Source organism: Phoenix dactylifera, chromosome 15 (assembly GCF_009389715.1).
Source record: "Phoenix dactylifera cultivar Barhee BC4 chromosome 15, palm_55x_up_171113_PBpolish2nd_filt_p, whole genome shotgun sequence".
NCBI classification, from domain to species: Eukaryota; Viridiplantae; Streptophyta; class Magnoliopsida; order Arecales; family Arecaceae; genus Phoenix; species Phoenix dactylifera.
In genome coordinates this window covers 1,238,754-1,259,077 of record NC_052406.1, presented here as the reverse complement: position 1 = coordinate 1,259,077, position 20,324 = coordinate 1,238,754, and the positions used below count along the sequence as shown (strand labels likewise).

Sequence of the window (20,324 nt, the reverse complement as noted above, 5' to 3'; positions counted from 1 at the left end):
CTTATACAAGACTAAGAAATGTAAATAATACCTTCCAGCCAAATTTTTTGGGTGGCTGCGACAGCTGAAATCTTTTGGTACAATAATTTTATTTGAGGGGCATTACCCCAACATTATCCCAACATAACACTGCTGAGAGCACGCTGTCAGTTTCTTTATCTTAGCAAGGTGGCTACGAAGCCGTGGATAGATTACGAAGCCTAACTATCTTGGTATTTTAACTTTTTTCTTTGGATGTAAAAGATTGAAGCCCCGTCATTCATTCATTAGAAGCATCTCAACTGCATCACCCGCATCTAACATGAAGGAAGAGAGAAGAAAAATGGCAACAAGAATCACGTTGCCAAGGCCAGTTCATATGGTCTCTGCGGCCACCGGCCGAGGTACACTGTGGAAAGGCCTCCTCATGCTGTGCACCATTTTGCTTCTCCAATTCTATTGCCATCGGTGGCAGATAAATTTACAACATCTCGGTTCCTAGAGCAGAGTAGAACCCTCCGGTGCTGGATATCTGGAGGATAATGAAGAATTGCGCTGTACTCCTTGCCGTTCACATCAATCATGCCGCAGACCAAATGACCTCCTACATGGCACGGCACTTCAACGAATAGGAATAGGATGATCCTTCCATTCTATATATAAAAACGAAAAAAGAAAGAACGAGAGAGATTGCTCTGCCACCTGATCTGATAACTGATTAGAAACATAATCAGCGTAAAAATAGCCATTCATGAAGGGGTCCAGATCACTAAGCTGCTTCACTCAAAGCATGAACAGCCAAATAGCTGAGAGGGACGCAGGGCATTGTTTGCTTCTCCTGGTTGTAGATTCTTTCGTTTGCATTAAAGTTCTTTTTGAGCTCATCTATGGTCCAAAAGTGTGGGCCAAGCTTGAAAGCTTGTTGGCAAGTGGTTGGGACCTTCAACCATCCAACTGTATGCGCCAGTTTGACAGGTAGGCTTGAGAGTGAAGGGAGCAGGAGCATCATATCAGGCTGGACCAACTAAACCCATCCACAACCACAGGAAGAAGCAGAAGACTGACACATAAACCCTTCAATCAGTATGTTCCATTCCCAATCTTGAGGTTAGCCAGCAGCCCCCATGTCCGAGAGAGTGGCCGGAGACGGGTCCTATCGACGATGATAACATGAAATGGTCACCAACATCACAGAAAGGCTGCCTAATTTGTTCGAAAAACATAGGAAGGTGGGGGTTGATGCTGGCTGGTTGGATCAATGGACATGCAATGTTTAAATTCAGAATCGATCACATAAACAGTATCAGCTGCTGTAAGAGTAGAGAAATTGTAGCCAAGACTGAACCAAAGTTTGCTAATGGAGATTCAAGATGACAATTATCTGCAGAAAAGAAGAGCTGAGGAGAAACTTGATAAACTCCAAAGTAGATTTGAAACAGGAAAGGTTTTAGCATCATAATCTCATGACCTGTTGATGGGGTTCCATCAATATCTTTTTCTTTGCTTCTTTTACCTTCTTTTGGGGGGCAGGGTTCCATCAATATCGTATTAGGGAACAGTCTCTGCTCATCCTTTTTCACGGCGAAATATGAACCCTATGGCTCAGAATAGTTTCCTACCGAGCCATAGAATGAGATGGATAGCACTATGGGGAATGCAACCAAAATCAAAATGATAATTTATGAGATTATTGACACCTCCATATTCCCATGTCGACGAGTCAAAATGATAATTGACAATAAAACTATGAAACTATGGATTTCCAGGTGGCCGTGCACTGAAATACTGAGTTCCTTGTTATATTTTACCGTGTATTTCAGTAAGAAGACATTTGCAACCAAAGCGTCGAATTCCATAGAACACCATGAAGCATCAAGAAACCATACTATAATAACAAGTACAAAGCTGGTCTTGAAAAAAATGGCTCCGAGCCACTTAATTAACTATTTCATTGGTTTAAGAGATAAAGGTTTTGACAGTGCTCAGCACTTTCTAACAGAATTATGGCAAGAATAATCAAGCACGTTTAAAACGCTCTAGGCTACAATATACATCCATTTTTTCAGAATGTGCTGCACACAAAGTAAAGAATCTAATCCACCCTTCGTGTCAATACCATATTTCTGGGCAATGCCATTCAGGCAATTTGCGAAAAAATGAACAAGGTATAAATGATGAGAGCACATACAGCACTGAGTCAGTTGAGATCCTTTAGACACTTGCCTTCTGCAAGCTTGCCATGTATGTGATGTAGATGGTCCAAAGAAATGAGAATGAATTGCTTACCAGTGGCTGAAAAATAAACAGCATCTGTGTTTAGAGCAGTCACAACGCACTTCAATAAATTAGCATTTTACTTGATAATAGCATAGGTGTCAGATGTCACCTGTAGACGAACAGGGATGAATTTGAAAGTGATGAAATCACATATGGGCCAGTATACAAGCCCACTTTTACAAGTAGGGATCAGGTCTCTATTCAATCTGGCAATGATCTCAGCAACAGTTTCACCTAAAGAATGACATCATACAAGAAATATAAACACATAAAAACACAGAATTTCTAGCTAACATAAACAGAGTGAAATAACACACTATTTATAAATGATCATTAATAGATTGATATTTGATGATTAGTTTCTACGGTGACCCACCGAAGAACAAAAATAGAAGATAAAAAATAAAAAAGATGCCAAGGTGGAGGAAATATTAGCTGAGAAAAAGCCAAAATAGATCCACATTTACTTGCTAAACTTTGTAAGATTTTATAAAGCAATATGAAATTGGGGGAAGAACCACAATTTTTTGAATAAAAAAGGGGGCAATCAAAATCCATTTGTACATAGTGGATTAAGGGACAACTTTGGGCTCTGAAAAAGAAAGCATAAAGAGGTTAGAAATTGCATCTAATCACATAATAAAATGTCACATCAACCAGCTTTTCCAGTTCTTTGAACATGAAAAGAGAATATAATGCACTGCATTCAAGGAAGGTTGCTAGTATGACGAACACCAGAAATTGAGAATGGAGTCCAGTCTACAATATAAACCAGAACTCCAGATGCGTGCATCAGTCAAGCTCCACATCTCCACAACTCTCCAAAACTATATCCTATCATGTGCATGGCACGTATCATATTCTAGTGAACTAAAGTTCGAACAAGTCCAATAACACCAACCCCTTGTACATTGGCAGCTATAACCAGTTACTAGAAGACAAAGCACTCATCTAGTCTCTCATGCAAGGCAGTGCATCCATTTTCTTTTTTCTTTTTTTTTTTTGTTGCAAGACAGTGCATTTAGACCAGGAGAACAAGCATACTATCCAAGATGCAAGCAGACCAAAATAAGCAGGAAGAAATGGCAGCATGAGAATTCCTAGAATGGTAGAAGAGTTCCAACAATGCAAGTATAAAGAAGCGCAGATATGGAATTAACAAGTGTTTTCCCTGATGAACCGAAACATAAATACAGGGACAGTATTAGAAGCTGATATACAAATATAAAAGTGAAATCAATGGTGGTAGTTAGAATTTGTAGCCATGTGGCAGGAAATATCAAAACATTTGAATGTGAATTGAGTAGAAAACTTGGGCTAGCTATTCTAACAGGACATATAAAATCAGATTAAAATTGGCTGTAGAATGAATGGATTACAGAAAAGTTACAAATTTCATAAGATTCAGGGCTCTTTGTTTCAAAAAGCATTCAGATCATCTTTTATCAACAAAGGATGGATTTAACAAATTCAGATACCTTTTTCCTTTGCAGGTAAACCCAGATACCAGCTTATCTGCAAAATCTACATCTAATCTTGCTAGGTGGTTGAATTTTGTGACTCTGGTTCATGCATGTTCGTGCTTGTAATATAAAACAATCGACGACATGAATTGAAGCATGCTTATAATAGAGTAGATCTTACAAATAGAGCTTTCTCTAACACTCACCTTAGCAATATCCACGTCCCATCATCATCCCCAAGTAAATATGGATAAAGAGATATACCTCTGCTAGCAATACCCTCTCATATGATCAAGGTTTCAAGTTTCAACTATGTTGTAAATTTAGCGTGTCTACAATTTTGAATGTTATAAAAAGAAAAACCAAAAAGTAGGGTAAAAGTTGAACAGAAAGAATTTAGGAATTTACAGGAATAAACTTAGACCATACTAAAATGCAAAAATTTCTGGATTTGGGTCTGTCACATAATCCCTCAAGGAAAATCAAATCTCCCTTAATTATTACCATATCACTGTTGCAGCTCCTGAAAAAATCCACCAACCAATTTTTTTCTTTTGTTTTCATATATTTATACCTTCCTTCTTGATTGTAGGGACTTAGAGTGGCCATTGCCTAGCTGTATGTAGGGGAGGTTCTCTATAATCCTTAAATCCAAACAAAGGATACTGAAGCCATTGTTGCAGTCATATTTGCAAGAAATATTTCATCCTTAATGCCATATTAACATTCGTGGACATCAATAATGGGAGCAATATCCTCATCAAGAAGGATCTTATAATGAACTGGACATTAATAATATTTTCTTCAATCACACTGCTGTCTTCAAAAACTCCATAGCCACCTTAAATGGAGACTTGATGATCCTGAAGAACATCAGCCAAGTTCCTCTAGGACATAATCTTGATTCTTGATGTAGGATAATCTAGATGGTAGGGGTCCCCAGGATCTGAGGAAGCAAGGATCAAACCTACAGGTTGATGAAACTTCCAGTTTAGTAGCAGGTTTAGGGTTTTAAATACAGCAGAGAAATCAGCTGTGTTTTTGGCTAGAAAAAAAATGGTCTGTTGGTGGCTTGCATGTATAGATTCGAGGAGAAATAGCAAAGATGGTAACAATAGATTTGTTTCTGCAGTATTACCGATCTAAGAAAGCAAGTGGTGTTAGGGGCTGCAAGGTTAAGGTTTGCAAGGATCAACCATGGGTTGTGGTGGAAGGCTGTTAGGCTCGCTGCAATAGTAGAACAAGATTTGCTGTGACAACAGCCCTGATGTGACCTGAAAATGGACCCTTACAGGTGGCTGTTTGCCTTCCACAGATGATTAGTGGTGGCATAATGGCAGGGGAATAGCTTGCTATGTTATTAGGTCTGCAGACTAAGGTTTTGCTGCAGATTAGCAGCAACAACAGAACAACCAAGCCACAGAAAACAAAGAACAGAAGCAAAACTGGAGGTAGTAGAAAGTAGTAAAAGGAGAGAAAGGACAATACCGGACTCAATCTGAGACTTTGGAATCATAACTAGGGTTTTTGAATGTCCCATGCCTCCATTACAGAATCACACCACGAGAAAAAAACACCAATTATGCATTCTTTTCTTCATATTCTACATAAAAGTCCCTTACATAACCTGACTCACATATTTAAAGAAACCAAAAAACCTAAGGACCTTTTTTCGAGTCCCTAAAGTATCCCTTATAATGCACCACTTATTCATGGTTCCTGTAGCATGAACCGTAGTGTGAACAGCACATGAACACTGATCACTACAGTAATTGCACTACCACTAACATATTTTCAGTTGATGTGGCTTTTGTTCTTAATTATGCCATGTCAACACCTCATCTAATCATTTAGTTTCAGCCATACACTCATTAGGACCCCCTTAAAGCTAACCTTAATTGAAAACTAAACAGTCCAAAAGAAGGCAGTTCGAGGCATACCAAGTTGTATCGGCTAGGAATCAAGACAGCCGCTGGTTGATTTGGTTTCAGCTGAGAATCAGGCTGAACCATTTGGTTCTGCCCAATTTCAAGCCATTTCAGGCTGCTCCGACCAAATCGAGCAGTTTGGTGGTTTATAATTTTTGTCGCGAGTCGCAGCTCCAACCCAATCCTTGTTCCCTCTCTCCCAATCTTCCCCGCCTCTTCCCCCTCTCCCAATCATCATCGCCTATCGTGCGTCATGACCCCTTGCTAGGCTTAGTGTTTCATCACCTCCATTGCCACCACCGATGATGATGACAAAGACTAGGGAGTTGCCGAGACGATGACGATGGAGGTACACTATCCCTCCCTTCCTCTCTCTCTCCTTCCTTCTCTCTCCTCCCTCTCCACCTCTCCCTCAAATTCCAGTACGCCTCAAGTCAATACAGTACTTACCTAGACCGTACCAAGCCTGGCCGATAAGGCCTCTTGTACCGGTTCGACGAACCTTGTTAAAGAAAAATAAACCAAATCTGATAAAGATTTTACTTTCTTAAAGATTAACTTGGCTTCTAAATGCCAAAAAAATCTTTTGGGATGTTGTTGGACGACAAGAATAAGAAGCACTACATCCCTTGTTTTCTAACTCCAATAAAATCTTTTGCAAACTTCTCATCAATGTAGTCCTTCAATGATGGTTCCCTTTGACATATGAACAAACACTTCCTTCCTGATTATCAACAATACTCATGAAAAATTGGTCAAATTCTTTACAAAAAAAAAGGATGGTAGTTAAAGAGGACATTGATGCAAGCTATGCAACTTTGCAAGGACGAGTTTGACATTCATGTTAAGATAACTTGAATGTTGTTATGATACTACTCTGAATAACTAATCAATTACGGTTAAAAAACAGACCAAAAATCCCTAAGAAGAAATATAACTAATATCACGCCCCATGCAAGCTAGAAAGCAAATCTTAGTTGATACTTGATACCATTCATACTCGTAATACAAATAACAAATACAGCATCATTTGCAACTTAGTACCTGGTATTACCAACTTAGGATCTTAAAGTAATTTAGCTAAACTCGACTCTCATAGCAAATTCATTGGATGTAAAAGTGACGTCAAGGCAGCATGTGGTTTCTTTTTTCATTATAAAAACTTTAGAATTCCAAGGCCGAGAAAGAAGAAATTATAGAGTAAGATAAAATAAAAAAAACCTTTCTTAAATTCCAAAAATGCAGATGCTTTTACTTTACTGCTTAAGCTAAAAAAGAATGATTCCTATACTTATAAACACAATGAAATATAATGATTATATAATCATAGCCACTATTATACCCAGATTGTAATTGATATACCTGCTGCTTGCTTGCCATGGTAAACAAATGCCATAAATGATGTTATGCATTTACTCCTCTTTAGTGACTTTTTTACTGCTTCTGATTTTTCCCTGTCTTATTTTTTTTAAAAGAATTTTTTGCTTTTATTAAATTATATTAGTTTCCATTGATGGAATGACCCTAGCCAGTGTCATACTAGCCAGTTTATACAAACAAGTACCAGAAATACTATATATTAGTCAAAGTATATATAATACTACACCAATCTCTAAAATTCCCAGAAGAAAGCCTATCAAGAAGTTCTCTTGAGAAAAAATAAAATACTATCCCAGTCCAAAACTCTGGGATGCCAATCAGATATGACTTGATTTTCAGATTGAAAGATGAGAAACTGAAGAGAAGTTGAATAAAGAAATAGATAAGTAGATGAATGATGACCTTAATTTCTTTGAAGAGCTTGTCAACATCTTGCATCTTCAACAAGATCTCGAAGGAATTAAGAGCACCAAGATAAGGAAACAATCAAATAATACCACCAATATTTTCTCAAAAAACAAATTATCCTCTTTTTTTGGGAAAAAGGACATGGGGTGGTTGAACCAAAGCTTCATTTATCAATCATCTATTCATCATCCCCCCCCCCCCCCCCAAAAAAAAAAAGGCACTTTGTTTTATTATAAAAGGTTCAAACTGAAAATAAGATTTCAACCCGAGAATCAACTCTAGCACTCCAAAATGAAAGAAAAGATCATAGCATTTCAAATTATATCTATCACTCTAAATTGATTCAAACTCTGATCATGATACAATATAAATAAGTTTCTAATTATAAAAGTGCGTACAAACTTGGTTTCGAACTCAGGATCACATTCCTACAGAAGAAGAGATGATACAAGACTTACTGGTTTCTGTTTCAGAATTGCAACTACAACTCCATTAGTCCTCTCTTCGTCTGAACTCTAATTAAGCCAATAAAAGACTGGGATGCTCTTTCAATGCCTGACTCAACATATGCAATTTTATATTAAGTGCACTCCTGGAAAACAAATTTTCCACAGTTGTTCACAGTTCTGAATTCCATCCCATGAAGCACTTTGGATCTTCACCATAATTGCATCTTTACCAAGCCACTTGCTCTTACATGAACCATTCTTCAAATATTGACTTCTTCTTCTGTTATCCTTTCCTACTTCAAGCTCCTCAGCTTGAATGCCTTCCATTTGCAGAACATGCTCACACATTCTATTGGTTTACATCATTTTGGCAATGGAATCTTTTAAAATGCCCTTTATTCCAGACAGTTTTATTATACTCTTTTTTGCATTATTTGAAAAATAACAATAACAGTTTACAGTCAAGAACTTACATGAAGATCACAAACACGGAACTGAAAAAAAAATGCCAAAATCATGAAAGGTAATAAAAAAGCATTAACCTTAGCTACCTTAATTCAACAATGTAGTGATCCCTCGTTTTCCTTCCTTCTTGTAAGAGAATCACATAACACTGCCAATGTCCATCCAAATCCCACATACAAGAGTTAAAGGTTGATGTTGGGTTGGAAAACAATCATAAAAGCATATCAAACCCCTAAATGGATCCAACTTTGATATCTGCGAAGGCTAGGATGGCCACAATTTAAATATCAAAGGTAGATCTAAAAAGGAATGATTGGCAAATGAGCATTCACAAAGCTGATCCCAAACACCTCGAACAAGGGTTGGTGGCTATTGTTATGGACATGGAAAAAATAAAGTCTTTGAGTAATCAAATTTCATGTATTTATTAATCAAACCTAAAATTTCTTAAAATGGAGCAACTAAGAGCCATATTTCCACACCCGCAAACCGGTTACGCTTAGATGTGTCTGCTAATTTCAATAGGATGGAGGATGCCAGAAGTGGTTAGCATGAACAGAAATGCCTACCAACTATATATCAAGACTAAATTCAAAAGAGAGACACCCAGTTTCCACTATATTTATGCAGGTATTTAGCGCAGAGGGGCAAACCTACCTACGGATTAGCAGATAAAATATGGTTAAAATGGTAAATACAATCATGTATTTCAGATGACATCAGCATGAATATTTAGGTCTTTTGATTATAGAAGCTACCACTGAAACAAAAAAAAGAAAAAGAAAAATATCATTATAGAATTTAAGCTTCAATGCAATTTATGAAAACAGATATTATGCCTAATCGTTTGTATTTAATGCATTATGTTTCAGCTACACAAAATTGAGCAAAGAAGATAACTACAAGAGCATAAAGTTTGCTTTAGCTATCAAAAACTAATAGTGAACAAGAAAAAACCACAATCTGTATGACATAATATGTTATTTCATATCATATATGTAAATTTTCATATCATGGCGGGGAAACTAATATTATCAATACCTTGTAATCCTGCATTTACTGAGTAGAAAACTGCAGTCATTATAGGCCCATATGTAGTTTGCCCAAGAAATATCTTCTTAAAAGTAGCTGGCACATCTCGTTTTGGCAGTATCCTTGACACAAAATTGAACCATAAATGCAATGAGGGTCCTGAAACTAGTGTTCCATAACCAGCCATACGCAAGGTTCTTACTAAATCAAGGGAATCAGAGGGTGGGAGTGTGATCATCTGATAAGATAAATATACAAGAATCAGAAAGCAGTGAATTCAAATGAAGCAGCATTAGTTAGTTTCATGAGGGCGGCATCCAAAAGAATCAAAAAGAAACACAGTCACGAAATACATGCAAGTTATATTCCTTATTTGGCCTTTCACCAATGAAGCATTCATATAGCAGGCTTATCATTATACAGTATCTCCTGTATGTGATAACATAGTTCCAATTTGACGCAAAAAAAGAATTTGTTTGATTGAATTATTACAACTTTATATCACCTCATTTCAAAGAAACACAAGGTTCCACCAAAAGGTGAAATGCCACCTATTTACTTTAATCAACACAAACTAGACAACAAAATGATATAAAAAAGATTGCAATTAAATATATGATGATAATTCTCATATCCATTGAACTTTTCTTGGGGGCCTCGTCAAATATTGAGAATAACTCATGGCTCATAAATCCTTGCACATTTACTTCTTACAAGGAAAGATTAATCTTCACACACACCAACAGCTATGGGGGTTTATTAAACAATAACAGTCGCGATAACTGCTATAATCGTTTTAATAATAGAATACCTAAATTTGTGGAGGAATGGGGTTTGAAAGAAATGATTTATGTGGAATGGAGTCACTAAAGTCCACTTGCTTCTAATTGTTGATCTGCCCCATAGCCTATTTCCTAGATTTCAAAATCCGCCATGTTAATCTGACATGAATATTCCTATCCTTTATTGGATGATGAGCATGACTCTGATGCAAATCATGTGCAAGAATTATAAACCTGCACCTGCAATATCTACCCCTGCACATGTGCAATAATGTTCAATTTGAATTGATAGGTTACCAGTATCGAGCGAGATTTGAAACATTGGTTGATCAATCTTATTGAATTCATATCAAGTTAACGGGTCAAACACTCCTCTCGAAAAAAAAAAAAAACTAGTCAAACACATCAAGTCAACAAGTCACTTGCATACTGCCAAACATGATCCTATTAGCTAATAAAACAAGTTAAGGATGTTGTGCCTTATTTCTCATCTAATGAACAGATTGGTTTCTGGTTAAGGATTTTGACTTCTTCATTAAATGGGTTGAGTTGGTTGCAACTTATATCTAACAACCTAAATCTCACTCCAGGTCAACCTAACACTACCCAGCCCATTGCCACCCCTATTCTCTCACATTCATCTGAAAAATGGTAAGAACAATGGTATGAATCAAGGTTAGCCGAATTGTCCCGAATCAGACAGCTTAGATCATGCTAAACTGGTCAAGAACTGGGATGGTTTGACACCTAATAAACCCCCAAGCACCCCCCCTCCCTCCTACTCCCCCTTCCCCTGTGGTCTGGAATTCGCTCCTCTCCCTCTCTATCATGATCAATCTCTCTCACTCTCTCACAATCAATCTCTCCTCCTCTCTCCCTCCTGTCATTACCTTCTTCAGTGATGGCTCCTCCCAGCAAAGGAAGAAGGGGAGGAGAGAAACAAAGAGGCACAACAATGGTGAGCATCATTGTCACACCCTCCTCCTCCAGCAATTTTCTTGTCGTCGACAATCCTCTACTGCCAGATCTGTGCTCCTCCATCATTATCACATCTTTCTAACTCACCCATAAATCAAAACAAAAGCGAGATATAAATAAAAACATTCTATAGAGACAATTTCCCATCTAGTAAAAAAGGAAATGAATTGAGTCCTTGGGTGGTTCATCCTTTTCCAAATGTTATACGTTAGTTTCTTTTCCAGCATGCTCTCATATATCACAACTGAGCAGTTATTCACTCACAATCCAGGTATGACAAACAATTCTGCATGCATATAGACAAATAGATTTCCCCTTGGCCTCTTTGCAACCCATAACAAACACAAAGAAACAAGCACAAATGCACAAGCTAACAAACAAGATAACATGGCAAAAAACATTCGAATGTGTATTAAATGATAAATAAACAGTACTTCAGAATGTAATAGGAGAACAAGAAGGTCACTGTGTGTCTAAAATATCATGAACTCCTTGACCAGTCTACAAAGAAAGCTTCTTTACAACTCTTTTTCTTGACCTTCAGAATAGTCCATAAGATACTTACAGTTCACCACCATAAATATCTTGACCTTGATAACACGATTCATTCACCTAACTACTTTCAAAATAAGTCTCCTAACTAAGATCATGATGAGGAACCATCAAAATGATGTACATCTTTACTCCGCTCCAAGGCATGGGTCTTAACTAAATGGATTTGTTGCCAAGAGCTTTCAAGCATCTATGCTACCTTGTCAAGATGAGATACATACAAAATATTGCAAAGAGAGGCAACCAACCACATATCAGCTGGAATTTCAAAACCATCAAACAAATGGAGTAGATCAACAAAACAACAATGTTAGAGTCATAAAAATTGCATTAAAGTTACGCGGGATGAACTAGATCATCAAGGAAATCATATTAGCTTCACCAGCATTGCTTTAAGAGTAGGGCAGAATAAGGTTAGTGGTTACATATTGTTTAAAACCATTCTGTGAAAGAATATTCAGCTTGTAACACTATATATAGTTATATAAGATTTTTTATAATTCTACTAGCAAATAGGCACATGCCATGCATGTTGAAGAGAAAAATATGATTTACCAAAAAAGAAAATACAGATATAGTTATAAAACAGAAAATAAGATTTGAAAAATAAAATGCAAAACAAAAAAATTGGAGTAAAAAAATATAAAAAAATAAATAAAATAAAAAATAAGCATAATATGAAGCAAAAAAGAAATAACAAATTAAAAATACTTAAAAACCAAAATAAAAAATTCTAATCTTCCACAGCCATCAACATCATTATGTTCATAGCCCACACAATGCCAGATTCCATGAACCCTAATTATCCACTTTCTGTTAAGAGGCCCTTAACAATGAGGCAATATCTTATAAATAACACTGAATAAATATATTCTAACAAATTAGGAGACCACATTACATCCATTATTTCTCACCTGCTTCCTTATTTATTAAGGATTAGAGAAGGCTGGTTTGTTTGGAAAGAACTCGAATATTGATCCTTTTAGGAAACAAAGATAATCCAAAGAATATTTTTGGAGAGTGTACAAATACTTTAAAATTAATCAAGGACATTTTGGTCAAAAAAGTTGACAGATCGAATATACAAGAAATATTCCAAAATTTAAAAGGCCCTTTTTATAACACAATATAGATAACAATGCAAATAGGATTTACTCGAATGTCCCATCATATCTACACTTTAGGGGGCATATCTGAAAATTTCTAAAACTGTTGCAGCAGCTGATTTTAAGCAAATCAAGCAAACGAAAGCTATGGTTGAACTACCATAAATCTACAGGAGAAGATAACCACAAATGAAGGCTACTATGTATATTCTCTAAGGAGTTTTCTGGTCCTTTCTTGGTATCAAACACAAACACTAGTTATTTCTTTCAATTTTAATTTTATTCTCTCCAAGTGTATTGCATTCATTAAGCAGCAGACCTACATCTGCACAAGTGCCCCTGCATGTAAGACCAACTATGAATCCCATAACCTTGCAAACCAATTCAAACCCATAAAAATATTTCAAATTCAAATCTGAAACCTCATCGCATCATATCCGTATCCAGAAAGCAAATAGAAAAGCCTATAGGCAACATTAAAAAACGAAATCTCAACATCAGTTTCTCTAAGAGACTATGCCGAACATTTAAGTAATTTTGGCAGGGATTTGTCTGAAGTTATTTCAAAAAGAGATAAACAAAAATAAGAAAACTTTTAAAAAAAAGAAAAAGGAAAAATATAATACAATATCATGATATAATATGTTTTTTTGGTATAAATTTCAAACAAATGAATCCAAGGAGGAAAAGAAAAAGATACTAGAGCTGATAGAACAAGTATAAGAATACATATTAGATGTTATTATAGACTGGAGAATCTAACAAGAAGAATGGGACAACCTTGGGGAGACTTGTCAGTAACAAATGATGGTTGAATATTGAGTCTGTAGTCTAAAGAATCAAGACAAGTAAAAATAATAAGTAATAAAAGAATTATCATGTAAAGCAATCAAAAAGTAACTATAAATATATGAATCGCTTAATTAACATAAAGGTATAATTATCAAGCATTATTATTATAAAAATATGGAAAATTACCGACAAGAATGACATAAAAATTAAATAGCATGTAGATTGACTTGCTTATGAAAAAGCATAAGTATTCTCAAAACTATATAAAAATTACATCTTGAAGTCTCAATCTATCACCTACAGGTGATATGCATCTCTCTTAACTTACGAAAACGAAGAAAAAAATACCTAGAAATGAGGCTAAAGAACATTTAAAAGGTAGTTTCTAACAAGACAACCAAAACTAGTTAATTTCTCATGAAAAAGGTCAAAACCTTACAAAATACCTTGAATCAATTTTGAAACAAGTTTAGTCAAAACTGGAATGCTATGATTTTGGTGAAACTTTAAACCATCTTTATTTGGGCAAATAATACTAGTCAATAACTCATAGTAGTCCATTTTGGACAAAAAAAAAAATAGATATAGTGGTGATCTTGCCTATTAATAACTAATAAATTGTCTCTGACTTCCATAGTATATAAATTATTTGTGATGATTTTTCAAGGCTCATATGCTCGTGCTAAAAATATGTAGCATCCATGTGATATAAGCTCGTGTACATATTACCTTCTTTGTTTTTCATAATGTTCACTAATTGTCTCATATATAGATCATACACAAAATCTATTGATCAAGCACCATATCAAATTTAATATATATCAACCCCGTGTGTTTCATAATGTTTCACATGGTATTACCATCGGGAACTAGGTGATATTACAAGGCTCTTTTACCTTCTATTCTATAATAAGATGAATTAAGAACCACATGGAATATGCACCTATTGTTTATGATATTAAGGCATGGTCTTTGTGTGGTTTGGCAATTTAGAATTGGCACTTGATAGGGGTCCTGAACTTGAGTGCTCCTATTCCTTTTGATCTCAATACGTGAATTAGAAAGGAACTTTAATTAGTTATTAATACACACAGAGAATAAGAAAAACAGACAGTGGAAGATCAAAGTTGGATGAAGGTGATAACTGATGACAATGTGTGGAAAGCACACATTCTTCTCAGATGTCTTCTTCTAATCAGTCTCCTCTAATATCATAACATCAGAGATTTTCTCTAGAGTCTAGATTCAAGAGATACATTTTCCTTACAATCGTTGCTTCAAGAACGTGCAGTTACATGGCCGTTCTTCTTATACAACTCAAATGCACAAACACAAAATTATAGCAAATAGATGAGTGGAACCACACACAAATCTGAAGCACCCACAAAATGATGCAACCAATCAATATCTTACAACTATGTGATAAAGTGCGCAAACCCTAGAAACTTAAATACACATAAGCCCTCTACCAGCCCCACGCTTCAACAAATCCCAACTTCTATATTCATTAGACTCAACCCCTACCAACAATTAGAAGCTTCAGATTTCAGCTCACATCCCCCTTGTTTCTTTCCATACACATCCAAACATCAAAGCCAGCAGAACCCGCCCAAAAAACAAGCAGCAAGATGGGATTTTATCGCAAGAAACGAGGAAACGAAGACAGAGCAAAGGACACCGACCTGAGAAGAGACATCCGCGGCCATAAAAATCGCCCCCGCGGTGAGGCTCTTCGTGAGAACCGGGCGGGCTTCGATCATTCCCAAATACCAGCTCACGAACCCATTCCGGGCGAAGGAAGTAGCGTCCGAGGCCGAGGGAGAGGAATAAGATGAGGAGAAGAGGGAAGGAGAAGCAGGGGAGATCTGGGACGATGACTCCTTAAACTTAGAAGAGAGAAGGTTGGATCGGACGCAGGCTATCGACGGCGAGTGCTTGGAGAGAACGTCGGCGAGGGAAGGCCGGGAGTGGAGGAGGAGAAGCTGGTGGGCTCGCCGCCCGACGCTCCTCAGAAACCCGCCGCTCATGCTTTTTGCCCTCTTCGGTTGCCCCCGTTTTGCCCTGTTTTCTTCGCCCTCTCTCTTTCTCTCGACCTTCCCTCGCCCGCTCGTCCTTTTATCGGGTCCGGTTTGACGCAAGCCGCATGGAAAACGGACGTCTCTTGTGGACGCGGAATGGGACCCGTTCCGTTTGTTGATAAGTTTATTCCGCTGTTTTTAATTCGCGCCCCTATTACGCGGTGTGCTGTTCTGACAGCTGGAAGAATATATTAGAAGGATCCAGGCAATTGTGGGTGTGCATAGAAGACCCGGGGTTTGGGTCGCGGGTGTCTCCGGGAATCTGGGGTGGTGGTTTCGTGGGGTATTTCGACCCGTCATCAGTTTGGCTGATTGACTCGTCACCTACTAAGTGTGACGCTCGCCACGTGTGGAAGAACTTTCACCCCCGGCCCCTCGCGCGGCGCGTCCCTGTGGTTCTTTTTGTTTTATTGTTTATTTCTGAGTTTAGGGATAGCTTAGAAACCGGATAGGCAATTCCAAGATACATCATTATTATTCCCAGTAGGGTTATTTCCAAGATAAGATAAGCTAAATAATTTTTTGTTTCGATTTTTTTAAATCCAAACATCATTGTTATTACTTTTGAAATTATTATAATTTTTTGTAGCTACTTTTTGCTATATAGCAGTTTTTTTTTGAAACTAATTTAAGAGAGGACAAAGAGCGCGGATATGAAATTTTGGAGACCTTGTGGAACCATCCATTTTCATTTATTCATAATTTGATTGAATTGTCGCACTCGTAAGATGTTTGGCATTTTCCATGAATAAAGTAGGGGTAATTCAAGGATAAGAGCTTTTATCTGGATTCTAATTAGTGGAGCCTAAAGTGGAATGATTTTATAAATTATTATTATTTAGATTATATATTTGATAAAGATAATTTATATTTACATTTATATTTTTATAATTTTATAATTAGTTTTTATGCTAATTATAAATGGTTTGATTAAAGAAAGTGATACGGACAACTTTGCATGTAAAAATCTAATTATGATAAACATTTTTGTCATCCATGGTAGGCAGCTTTTTCTTCTAAAGAAAAATTATATTGACACTAAAAAACTAAAAAGAATGATTTTTGTATAAAGATACCAATACTATTATTATGATAGCTTTCAATGCTTATGTGTAATTAACATGGTGCACCTAATTAGATCTATTAATAGATATGAGTAATGTCATAGTGCAATTGAGCCAAGCTTAAATCCAGTCCACAAGTTAAATTGTAATTTTAAGCCAATCTGGAAATAAATTGAACTCAATCAAGTCTGTATATTTAATAGTGTTAAAAAAAAACTTTAATATCATCTATCCCTCTCTAGTACAATTTTTTTTTTTTAATTGCTACCGGTATTTCTAATAAAGCTCGAAGTATACTAATGTAATTTTATAATTTTGGTTCATTTGACTGAAACAATGTTCTATAGAGAGAGAAAGGGAAGAAGGTGTAAATAGATAGATGGATAAATAATGAAAGCTCGGCTTATGTTGACTCTTCGTTCATCAAATGGAAGCCTATACTAATGACGAAGCAGTTAACCAAGAGTAGCGGAATCTCGAAAAACTACAATGGCAAGAGAACACCATATTAACGATATAATAAGTTAATCTTGATATTGTTTATAGTATATTTCTTCCAATACCAAATAAATATTACTGATATGATCATTTGATATGATCCACAACTAACTGATATTAAAAAAATTAATAGCTGAAATGATTCACAAGAGTTGAATATTTTGTATTAAGATTCTTTAACTGATGTCGGGAGAGTTGACCTTGAATCTTTTTTATACTTTATTCCTTTCAATAGTAAATAAATATTATAAATATGGTTGGTCGTCATGATTCATACTAAAATCTATAGCTATAATTATTTGCAAGAGTTAAATATTTTGTATTAAGACTTTTCATTCTAGGTTATTCAACAAAGATGCTATTAGATCCTACCATAGTTTTTTTTTTTTTTTTTGCACTGAATGATCCTAGCATAGTTCATAGCTGTTTTGGTATTCATGTTATAAACTTTTAATAAGCAACAAAAAAGCTCAAAATCTATTTATTTATTTACTAGGGGCCACTAGTGTACCTGGCCGAATTACTATATTTCTCATATTCTATTCATTTATTTACTAGGAGTCAATTCACGAGTATGCTCGATCGAATTGCTATTTTTCTCATATTTCATATGACCATGTATTATAGTTGTTAGAATCATGAACAATCTCACATATTATAGTATGTACGATATTTAATATTACGACTATCACATATCACATGTGTTACGGGGGAACTTAGCCGCCACGCCCCACGTGACCGGCACGCGCACCCAGGAAGACTACGGCAGTCCCTTGATCCAGTAATCCGACCCCGAGTCGGATATCTTCGGCTCCGCAGCCGGACCCCGAGTCGGCTGCCCCTTGATCCAGCTGTCCGACCCCAAGTCGGATATCTTCGGCTTCGCAGCCCGACCCCGAGTCGGCTGCCCCTAGATCCAGCTGTCCGACCCCGAGTCGGATATCTTCGGCTTCGCAGCCCGACCCCGAGTCGGCTGCCCCTTGATCCAGCAGTCCGACCCCGAGTCGGATATCTTCGGCTTCGCAGCCCGACCCCGAGTCGGCTGCCCCTTGATCCAGCAGTCCGACCCCGAGTCGGTAATCTCTCGACAACGACAGGCTGTTCCCCTGAAGCACGCCGCGGCCCTCTGCTCCACTACTCTCTGCAACGGTCGTATCCGGCGCTGCTCCACGATCCTCTGTAACAGCCGTACAAAGCGGAGCTCCACTACGCCCTGTCATGGCCGTACCCAGCGCTGCCCCACGACGCCCTGTAACGGCCATGTCAGTGGCAGCTCCATCGTGCTACACGATGACCAACCCCCCAGAAGGACCCCCCAGCCTGGTATATATGCGGCTGGGGGGAGAAGGGGGGAGGTAAGAAAAAGTTTTCCAGAGCATTCTCTTACCTGCTACTGCTATCTCTCCTTCTCCTTCAATCCTCTCTGACTTGATCGTCGGAGGGCCCCCACTACCCCAGTGGTGGTGCGAGGCTTGCTTGCAGGTTTCCCGGTGGAAGGTGGAGCGCAACCAACCCAACTCCAAGGGAACCCCGTTCACACCGCTGTGCCAATCGTTCTCGGTTTGGACCACCAGCAACAGTTGGCGCTAGAGGAAGGGCCGGATCTCAGAGCGATCTTAATGGCACGGCGAGGTGGTCGTGGAGCTTCCAACGCTTCCGGTCGCGGAGCCTCTCGCGCCTCCGGCCGGGAGGCCGCTGCATCTCCAACGCGCTCTCAGCAACACTCCACCGCCCCACCGCCTATTCAGACGGTCGAAGCCGCTCAGTTCGACCAGCTAGCCCAGCAGGTTCGCACCCTCGCGGAGGCGGTGTAGAATCTGCAGGGTGTGATGTCCCGGGCGCCGCAGCGAGCTCAGGAGCCGCTGCTGCCTGAGCGTTCGCCTGCTCTCCTCAACCCGCGCTCCTTCCTCTCCCATGGGGAGGAGCGCCGGCGCGAGGAGGATTCTCGAGCGCGTTCCATTCTGCCGGGACCTTCTCATCGGAGCTGCGCGGGGTACGAGAGGCGGACCCGGGCGCATTCCCAGACCCCCCAGTCCTCGAGGAACCCGCGCTCCAGTCGGTCTCCCTCCTGCCGCTCCTTGTCTCCCGCCCACCGGTCGCGCTCCCTGGACCGGCGGGTGGACGATCTCCACCGACAACTCCAGGTCCTGAAGGGCCATTCCAAAGATCCCTTCGCCGACTTGGAGATCTCCTCCCAGCCGGCGCTAGCCTCGAGGATCCTGCGGACCCCGAATCCGCCGGGGTTCAAGATGCCGGCGATCGAGCCCTATGACGGGGCAGCGGACCCGCGGGATCACGTCGAGAGTTTCAGGACCCTTATGCTCCTCCACGGAGCATCATATCCTCTCCTCTGCAAGGCTTTCCCAGCAACCCTCCGTGGCCCGGCAAGGGCGTGGTTCGCCGGCCTGGAGGCTAACTCAATCCAGTCCTTCGACCAGTTCACTCGCCTCTTCATCACTCATTTCGCCGTCAGTAGCCGGCGGCGACTGGTCTCCGACTCCCTCTTTGATGTTCGGCAAAACGAGGGAGAAAGCCTGTGGGATTATCTCACCCGCTTCAACAAGGCTACGCTGGAGGTCCGGAACCTGAGCCAGGAGGTAGCTCTTTCAGCCCTGAAGCGCGGCTTCCGGAAGGGCAGACTCACCTTCTCCCTGGACAAACGCCTGCCGAGGAGCTTCCCGGAGCTGTTGTCCCGGGCGAACCAGTATGCGGACGCCGAGGAGGCGGCCGCCCACCGGAGCAAGGAGGCCACCGAGATCCCTCCAAAGCTTGGGAAGAAAAGGCGAAAAGAGGCACGCCAGAGGAGGAGCCTGACGCCCCAGCGTCGGCGCAGAAGCCCGTCGCCGGCGAGGAACCACGGCCCCCCACGCCCTCGTTCTCCGCCCCGACGTTTCAACCGGTACACCCCTCTCCTGACTCCCCGGGCCCAGATCCTTATGGAGATCAAGGGGCGGGAGGACCTCCCGGCCCCGAGACAGATGCGGAAGATCCCCGGGAGGGCAGCAGCCGACCCCGAGTCGGTAATCTCTCGACAACGACAGGCTGTTCCCCTGAAGCACGCCGCGGCCCTCTGCTCCACTACTCTCTGCAACG

The 20,324-nt window shown here is 39.4% G+C and overlaps 1 protein-coding gene across 1 annotated transcript; it reads right to left on the bottom strand.

Annotated features, from left to right (window-relative positions):
- Window positions 1-1,890: 1,890 nt before the first annotated feature.
- LOC103719788 (protein SYM1-like) lies at window positions 1,891-15,690 on the bottom strand. Its single transcript, XM_008809184.3, has 4 exons — window positions 15,274-15,690; window positions 9,391-9,619; window positions 2,366-2,490; window positions 1,891-2,271 (listed from the first exon to the last, which is right to left on the bottom strand). Exons 1-4 carry the CDS (start codon window positions 15,616-15,618, stop codon window positions 2,191-2,193), a joined length of 780 nt encoding a protein of 259 aa, XP_008807406.2. The 5' UTR covers window positions 15,619-15,690; the 3' UTR covers window positions 1,891-2,190.
- Window positions 15,691-20,324: the final 4,634 nt, after the last annotated feature.

Excerpts from the sequence above, each read along its gene's own strand:
- LOC103719788 (XM_008809184.3), bottom strand. The coding sequence starts at position 15,618 with ATGAGCGGCGGGTTTCTGAGGAGCGTCGGGCGGCGAGCCCACCAGCTT. Across the intron at positions 9,620-15,273 it reads CCGCGGATGTCTCTTCTCAG|ATGATCACACTCCCACCCTC; the intron begins GTCGGTGTCCTT and ends TTATCTTATCAG. Across the intron at positions 2,491-9,390 it reads AGTAAATGCAGGATTACAAG|GTGAAACTGTTGCTGAGATC; the intron begins GTATTGATAATA and ends GTCATTCTTTAG.